At 44.5% G+C, this 8,770-nt stretch overlaps 1 protein-coding gene and 1 long non-coding RNA gene across 34 annotated transcripts in view; one reads left to right on the plus strand and one right to left on the minus strand.

Annotated features, from left to right (window-relative positions):
* Positions 1-1,684, plus strand: part of CDKL3 (cyclin dependent kinase like 3) — a 102,043-nt gene extending 100,359 nt beyond the window's left edge. For 16 of the 33 annotated variants that reach the window (XR_011424947.1, XR_011424945.1, XR_011424950.1 and 13 more), the window contains one exon: positions 1,387-1,518. Coding sequence is in view for 28 of the 33 variants with exons in the window: in XM_070232761.1 (XP_070088862.1) it covers positions 1,387-1,419 (33 nt within the window). In the remaining 5 variants the exon portion in view is untranslated. 33 annotated transcript variants of the gene reach the window in all.
* Positions 1,685-1,789: 105 nt separating this feature from the next.
* Positions 1,790-8,135, minus strand: LOC111767810 (uncharacterized). The gene is made up of 5 exons (XR_011425588.1): positions 8,005-8,135; positions 5,886-5,931; positions 4,817-4,871; positions 3,956-4,071; positions 1,790-3,842 (listed from the first exon to the last, which is right to left on the minus strand). It is a non-coding gene; the product is annotated as an uncharacterized lncRNA (long non-coding RNA).
* Positions 8,136-8,770: the final 635 nt, after the last annotated feature.

Consider the following 8,770-nt stretch of genomic DNA (forward strand, 5'->3'; position numbering starts at 1 on the left):
AAAAAAACTGTGAACAAGGACATTTATCATGGTATTTATACACATAGAAATAGGAAATAATCTAAGTACCAAACTAAGGGGTGTGTTACATAAATTGAGTTACATCAATATGCTTGAAAACTAGGTAGTCTTTTAAAAATATTATTTTCTAAGAGTATTTAAGTTTATGGGAAAATACTCATGATATATCAGTTGAATAAAACAGGCTATAGAATAGACATACACAATATAAACCCAGTTTTTATTTCCCGTAAGTATATATATGCACACACACAAAAAGCTGGGAAGACTGTACATCAAAATGATGATAGCACTCATCCCTGGATGTTATGATTGTTTCTCCCGTAAACTTGTCAGTAGCTTGCAAATTTTCTATAGTGATCATTAATTCTTTTATAATCAGAAATAATTTTATTATAAAAATATGTTAATAATAATAGCTAATGTAGATGGAATACTTGTTATGTGCTAAGAGCTTTGTATGGATTAATTTATTTAAAGTCTAAAATAACCCTATGAGGATGGTACTATTATGATTCCCATCTTACAGATGAAGATACTGAGGTTTAGGGGGTTAAATAACTTACATGAGGACACAGGTCATGAGAAGTAGCGCCTTGAATCGAGCTTCCAGAGGGCTCTTCAAAGGGTGGGCCCGATAGTAGGGTCTTGTTCTCCCTAATGTAGGGATGGCTGCCCCAGAGAGAAGGATCTCCCTGAGAACAGTACTGGGAACTGAACAGCAGCCTGATGTGGAACCTCCAATCCACACAGAGAAAAGAGGCCACCAAGGGGGGTCAGAGCCAGAGCCCACACAAGGTGGTTCAATGGTTCAAGCCAACCATTGAACATGGGGAGGGCAGACATGGGCGGGCCAGTGCGCCCAGCCTCTGAGGGTTCCTGATGAGTCCTTATGGAAAAGGAGATCCTGGTGATTAGAGAACTGATTGGAGAGCAGAGATGTTTTACTTATGGCTCTGGCCAGCTCTGACTCCACCACCACTGTAGGATTGGCATCCAGAGCTTCAGTGGAGAGGAGGAGGATGCCCTAGGGATGGGACAGAGCCAGGGACTTAGCTGCGGTTTCTTCTCATCACTCATGCTTTAAATATAAGCTCTGATGTGATCAAGGTGCCAGAGATAAAATGCCTTTCTCAAGCTAAACAGGCAGGATCTGGTATCCAATTTGGACCAGACAGTGGAAAGTAGACTCAGGAGGAAAAAATCCCTTGGCCTAAACACCAACACACGGGAGTTGGAGAATTCGACACCTTAACATTGTAGAATAAACAAATGTAGGCAGGGTTTGCCATGTTTTCTTCAAAACATCTAGAATAGATATAATTTAAGAAGGAATGACTTAACAGTTACTTGTTCTCTTCTCAGCTGAAGAATTCTGGATTATCCTTCAAGATGTAGCTCAAGCATCAGCTTCTGTGGAAATACTTCCCGAGCTGTCCCAAGCAACAGGGCCACCCCTCTTCTGTACATGTTTAATAAATGATGTGTTTACCTGTCGGACTGTCTGTCTTCCCCTGCTGGAGCATAAGCTCACTGGACTGTGTTTTATATACCTTTAGGTTTTTGCTGCTTTGCCTGCATTTCTTCTCATCACCTCTCTCCCACATGCATCCCTATGCCTGCCTTATGGTAAGTGCTAATTAAATGTTGCTATTGGAACAGAGAGCTATAGAGGTTTGGTGTGTGGTCTTCTAGAATTCCCAGAGCTGGTGATCAAACCCCTTTTTGCTTCTCTGATACTTGAGAGAATCTGATGAAAGCTAAGAACCTTTCCCCAGAAAAAAAGCACATTCAAAATAAAATTCCCATCTGTACAGCCGTAAATACACCCCCCCACACACAACACTTACGAATGAGTGCATGTAAAACTGGAGAAATCTGAATAAGATAGGTGGACGGTATCAATATCAATATCCTAGTTGTGATATTGTACTATAGTTTTGCAAGATGTTACCATTGGGAAACTGGAATCTCTCTGTATTATTTCTTACAGCTGCATGTGAATCTAAAATTATCTCAATAAAAATTTCAATAAAAAAAAGAAAATTCCTATACATTATCCTTTGGGTGTTGATGGATCCCCCTGAATCTACCCATGAATCCTAATTTGAGAACTCCCCAATATAGTCCAATCTCTACATTGCTGGATGGGGAAACTGATGGGAAAGGATGTGCTCAAAATCATACAGATTGTTGGTGGCAGAAGTGGGGATGAGCCCAGCTCTTTTTTCTTTACACTAAAACTGGTTGCTGGGAGGAAGAGCGTGCTATCCACATTGTGTTGTTTACTTGATTTAAAGGCAAGACAAACCAATCAGAGAAACTGATATTCCCTGATGTGGGGGGAGGGCAGGGCAATTCATTTTCAGAATTGTTTGGTCTTTTTTTCTTCTCACTGCTTCCTAGGCTGCATGTGCTCAGCCTATGGATTGGGAAAGATCTCATTTCCAAGGAAGGTGGATTGGGAAGGTGTAGCTCAGGGACCAGCAACCTTTTTGATTCTGAGTGCCAAAAGAGGAGCCAAACCATGCCTATGGGTTATCCCAGCAGGCTGGACAAATGGAGGATTAGGAGAGAAAGAAAGAGAAGAAAAAGAAAGAGGTTACATCCAGAGAAAGAGAGCAGAGGGGCATGGTACAAGGTGAAGACAGTGGAGGGGATGGGATGGATGCATTTAGGGAGTAGGATGATGAGTTGGGCTGGACCACAGGCTGCTTACTAAGCTGCAAACTTTAAGGACACCAGTTATTGCTCTATCCTTGGAGACTGCTGGCATTGAAAGCATCAGATGGTCCAATGGTCAAGATCTTCCTTTCATGAAAATCACTTGTCATCTGATGCTAAATGCTCTCCAGTAGTTAACAGTTTGGGCCTGAAGCCAGACTGTCTAAGTTTGAATCCCAGCTCCTCTACTTACTAGTTATTTTACCTTAGACAAGTTACTTAATCCCTTTGTGCCTCAGTTTCATCATCTGTAAAATGAGGATAATAATAGTACCTGCCTCATAAGTTGTGAGGAATGATGTAATATATGTAAGGCACTTAGAAGAGTACCTGACACATAGTAAGTGCTTAATAAATGCAGGCCTTGGGGCTGGCCCAGTGGCGCAGCAGTTAAGTACGCATGTTCCGCTTCGGTGGCCCAGGGCTCGCCGGTTCAGATCCCGGGTGCGGACATGGCAGCATTTGGCACGCCATGCTGTGGTAGGCGTCCCACATATAAAGTAGAGGAAGATGGGCATGGATGTTAGCTCAGGGCCAGCCTTCCTCAGCAAAAAGAGCAGGATTGGCAGCAGTTAGCTCAGGGCAAATCTTCCTCAAAAAAAAAAAGAAATGCAGGCCTTATAATCGTTACTACTTGACAGAACCTCATTTCCTCTTGCTTGTTCTTCCAAAGATGGAGAAAACTGATTAGCGTCCTTCCTCTAAGAACCAACCACCAAGCTGTAGGCACTAAATTACCCATCAGTTTTCTCTTTTCTGCACACACTCTTTGTTCCTTCTTTTGTTTGTGGACTCAACTCCATTACCATCCACAACAATCAGAATTTAAAGATGAGCACATAAGTACCTGGTATTCAAGGGGTCTCCCTGCCTGGTATTCCCTCTAACTGCTTAGGGAACAAACACTCCTGTGGGAGAGAGTCTGTTTCTTTCCATAAGACAGGAGAGCAGAATGGCCCTATCTTTCTATGTTTGCAAATGAATTTCAAAGCACTAAACTTAGATCCCTCTGTGCTTACAAATTCACTTGCTTTGGGGAATCTGATTTCTAAATCTTGCCTGGAGTCACAAGCTAGAAGGTTGGTGAACTGGTTGCTCTGGAAAATAAAGAACAAAACATAAACAGATTTTCCGTCTGGCTCCCTGCAAAATGCCCCCCTCCTCCGCAGCGTTTCTGGGAGTCTCTAGGGAACACCTCACATGAGCTCACCAACAAGTCCTCCAATTCACACCCCTCTGCTCTGACAGGTGCGTGTTCTCTGTGCTGATCCATCAGACTCTGGGGGGCTCCTGCTAGTCTTCTGGGCACTCCCAATCAAGAGAGACCTAGAGTCATCAGAGAAGACTCTTCAGAGGGTGTGGGGCTTGAACTGGTCTTGCATGACAAGTAGGGTTCACATAAATACAAGGGGCTATCTGGGGAGCAGTGACAGGCTGAGCAAGGAAGTGAAAGTAGGAATGGAATGGATGAGCATGGCATTGGTCTGCGAGAGTGAGAGGGCCTGCTGAGCTGAGGGGAGGAGCTTTTACCGAGATGGAAGGCAGGAGAACAGGCCATATTGAAATGCTGGGTGAGGAGGCCAGATGAGAAGGCCACAGGAGAGGTGAGACTTCTTTTCACAGGAAAGTGGGGGCCCTTGAGTAATATTCCAGGGCATAGTGGAATATTAAGTAGAAGTATTGGCTACATGTTCTTTGAGCCTGTGATTCCTCTAAGAAGTGCCTTGTCATGTTTACTCAGATATTATAAAGATTTTCTTTTCACAATTATAAAAGCAATATGTTTTCATTACAGAAAAATCAATAAGTAAAAAGAAGAAAATAAAAAACAATCTCACTCACCAGGTGCAATTGCTGTTAAGACCTCACTGTGAATCTTTCTGAAGTCTCTTATAAGCATGTATTTATAGTGTATATTGAATAAAATTAGGGTTATATCATACTTGCTGTTTTATAAGGTACTTTTTTCACTTAATAATATATTGAGAATAGTGTCCTATGTCAATAAACGTACTTCTATGATAAGATTTTTAACAGCTGCAAAGTTGGTGACAGTATTCTTAAGGTTTACCTGGTGTTCTGGAGTGATGAACTTTGCCTTCCATTTCAGAGATTTTTTTTTTTTTCTGTAACAGAGAAAAACATTTCTACTGTAACTGAGAATGGTATCTGGATGGCACTGACATTACCAAGGGATGTGGCCATCTCTCTCTTTTTTTCTTTAGCCAAACTGCAATAGCTGGGTGAAGAAGCTGTATTATATCTGTGGCAAAGTTCCTAGCCACAAAATCTTGGCCACATCTATAAAATTCTAATTCCAGGTGAAAGGGCAATGTAAGTTTAATTTTTCTGACAGCCACAAAGGAGAGGAACAGGGATAGATACCAATGAGTTGCAAGCATCATTGCATTTCCTGGGTGCAGAAATCTTCTGGTGTTGGGCAGGCCCAGTTGGCCAGAGCCTGGCAGGCTTCTCATGGGTAGAACCACTAAGATGTTGACTAATCAGGTCTTTGTTTGGGGGCTTCAAGGGCTTAAAAGGCCTTGGTGCAAAGAGCATGTTATCAGATAAGGCATCCTTTTCAGATATAAGGTCCTGAGCCAATAGGAGCATAAGACTGACCAACTGTATAAATTCTTGGACTTATTCCTAAGTGACTTTCTCTCTACACAAGCCTTCTGAATATTTGCTTGATGGCAAGGGAAGAGGACAGGTGTCTTTTTGTTCCCTCTTTCCCTCTCTTTCCTTGAATTTCCTCCTCCATCCCCACTTCATCAAATGGCTTTGTGTCTATATGATGTTTTAGATACCGTTATATTCTGTTTCCAAAGACTATTATGTTATTGAGAGGCTCCAAATGGCATTAGAGACCACTTAGGATCAGAGACCACTTAGAAATAATAATAATTGTAATATCTATTACTTACTGGAAGTTTATTATATACTGTTTGATGTTTTATATTCATAATTTCATTTAATTCTCAGAAGAACCTTATTATTTGGCTATTAAAATTATCCCCATTTTATAGATGTGAAAACTGAGACTCAGAAGTTAGGTAATTTGCCATACTTCACACAACTAGGCAGTTGCAGAACCAGAATTCAAACCAGGTCCATCTGACTCTAGAGTCATTTCTTACCTGCATGGCTCTGCTTCCCATCTCCGTAAGTTTAGAAGTCAGGGAACTAGAAGGAACAACAACAACAAAATAAACCCAACACAAGGCCAAGAGAATTGTTGACAAGACACATCTCATTCCTTCTCCATGTTTAATGTCAATTTTTATACCTTGGCCGAGAGTGCCTATTATAAAGCTATTTGCTCAAGGTTGCCTTCCTCCTACCCCGCCCCCATCATCAGATGATTTTTATTTATAGCTATGTTTGAACATCATAGGCAACACTCAGACTCACTGTATACTGAATTTGCCATCTGAGCAAAGATTCTTCCTCAAAGCCTACTTGCTGTATTCACTCTCTGGTATTTGCCAAGAAATTAAAAGGACAGTTCTTTTGGTTTGCTTTTAACTTTTTGTTCCAAGTATTAGAATTGAGACAGTCAGGTCCAATTAGTTTAGACTAGATTAATCAAACCGATTTTTCAGATCCATTGGCTATTTTGAGTTCTAGAGAGTAAGGAAACATTTTAGATTTCATCTAAAGGAAAAGACATTCTGATTTAGTTCTGTATTATTTATAATCATGTATGCTTTACTTCACTGCTTGAATGCTAATAAGCACTTCCTAGAACTCATTCCTTAAGAAGTCATGGCATCTAATTATTTAGCAGGATGGCTTAAGTATATATAATTATATCTTCCCTCCATTTTGTAGTGGTGGTGAGCCAAGTAATCTGCATCAAGAGAAAATAAATAATACCTACATTAATGCCACCAACAAGGAGCTCACAGCACTTTGGAAAAACCCGCTCATTATAATCTTAGCATTATATTATATAATGCAATATATACGTGGTGCATATATATATATGGCATTATATATAGTGCTCAATATTTTTAATATACCAAACTAACATCATCCCCACCTTTCTAGATAAGAGAATTGAGGCAAAGGGAAATTATATTGACCATCTTCCATATTTGAGTCCTTGGAGGTCAGTTGTGTGAATGTGACTGACACCTTGCACTGGGAAGTTTGAAGTTTTAAATCCTGACCACTACCTTGGGCAAGTCGCTCTCTCTTCTAAGTGTCTGAGTGCTTCTTGCCCTATGAGACAGGACCAGTTCTCACACAGGTACAGGGCAACAGTGAAGAACAAGACAAGAAAGCACACTGGACATGGCTTTATAGTCACCGCACTGAGTGATGATTTTTTTCCTCATTCATTCTACATGATCTCAACTCTTACTCCTTTATTACTTGGGGATGTCAACCACAAAACATGGCCAGAATTTGGGCTAAAAGAACTTTTTCCCAGCCCGGTAAATTAGGTATAATCCTTTTGGGGATTAGATCTGAGGTGCTTTCTTGTGGGCACGCCACTGATAAGGACGAAGGGAAGGCAAAATTGCAACTTCCAGCTGGGGAAGGCCAAGCCAGTCGGCCTCGCCAAGCTGGTTGTCTTGAATAAGACAATTTTCAGTTCCGCCACTGGCTGATCTGGACCTGCAGGGCCTTCTCCAGCCTGTTGGTCGGGATAACGCCCTGAGAGCTGCAGCGAGCACTCTTCTCCTGTACATCGCTGAGTGCTTGCGTGTGGAAGGGTCGCCTGCTTTCCGGGTAGGGAGTCTAGAAGACGGGACCAGGTTCGGCTCTCGCCTTGTTCTTTAAGGTTAAATGTCATTTGGAAAGCTTCTATCTCTCAGGTCCTGCAGACATCATAATCTCTCTTCTGCCTATCTATCCCCAGACCGTTTTTAAGCAATACTGTTGGCAGAATACAAGCTCCACCAGGGCAGGGAACCTTGGCTGGATGATCTCTCTCCCGGGCATGGGCTTTAGCACATAGTCGGCGCTCAAAGGAGCCAAATATTTCTGTGAATGCAGAGACAGTGGAATGTGAAAACATTTCGCAAACTCCAAACAGATTCATAGCCAGACCGAGGGCCGATCCTAGGGTATCCGAGCGTTCTTTAAAGCGCTGATCGTAGCCGATTCGAACACCACCTGGTCGCGGTCAGGACGGGTGCGACCATCTCCTTGCGGCCTTTCCTCCAGGAAGTAGGCCAGGGAGGGCAGGGGTTGGGGGTCGGGGTCTCTCATTCCCAGGAGGAACCGGAGTGGGAGGAAGGCGCACACCTTAGTCGGAAGGCAACAACGGGCGAGGCTGCGCGGGGCGTGTAGAAGCCAGGCGAGGTCCGAGGCCCAGAGAAAAGCCCAAGGTTCAGCCATCGCGCCCGACCAGACACCTAGGCCCGGGGACAGGTGTGTGCCGGGGGAGTCAGGTGCACTGCGCGGCACTCCCGGGGCAGGTACACCCTCCTCCGCCTACGAGTGACCTAATTACAAGGCGCGGGCCGCGCCCAGAGGCGGAGGTGGCCGCTCCAACCACTCGGCGCCGGTTCCTGCCCCCAAAGATGCGGGAATCCCACGCAATTCCAGCGCTGTTGCATCACGGAGGGTTCATGGGGTCGCAATCCCCGCTTCCGTGACCTGGCTGCAATCGCCGGATGAAGAACCGACGCCTACAACCTTAGGGGAAAAGTCTCCGGCTGCGAGGAGATCCCTCCCACCCGGGCCGCGCCTGCGCCAGGCCCGCGCCCGCGCCCGCGCCAAGCAGGACGTAGTGCCCTGGAATCAGCCGGCTTCCTGGGTGCGAGCACCGCGTTTGCTCGGGCTCGGTCTTCCCTTCCCCCTCGACCCCTCCCTTCTGGGGGACCACGCCCTAAAAGCGACCGTGCCTGTTACCAGCCGGCTCCGTTGCGCCTGCGCCTTGGCCCCTAGTTCCCGCCCCCTCTCGGGTCTGGCGGACGACCAGGGTTGGCTCCGCAGTTGCGCAGCCGGTGTCTCGGCCCTTCTGCCGCTCCGCGCCCCGCCGCCTCCTGACGCCGGGCGTGACGTCACC

Source organism: Equus caballus, chromosome 14 (assembly GCF_041296265.1).
Source record: "Equus caballus isolate H_3958 breed thoroughbred chromosome 14, TB-T2T, whole genome shotgun sequence".
NCBI lineage: Eukaryota > Metazoa > Chordata > Mammalia > Perissodactyla > Equidae > Equus > Equus caballus.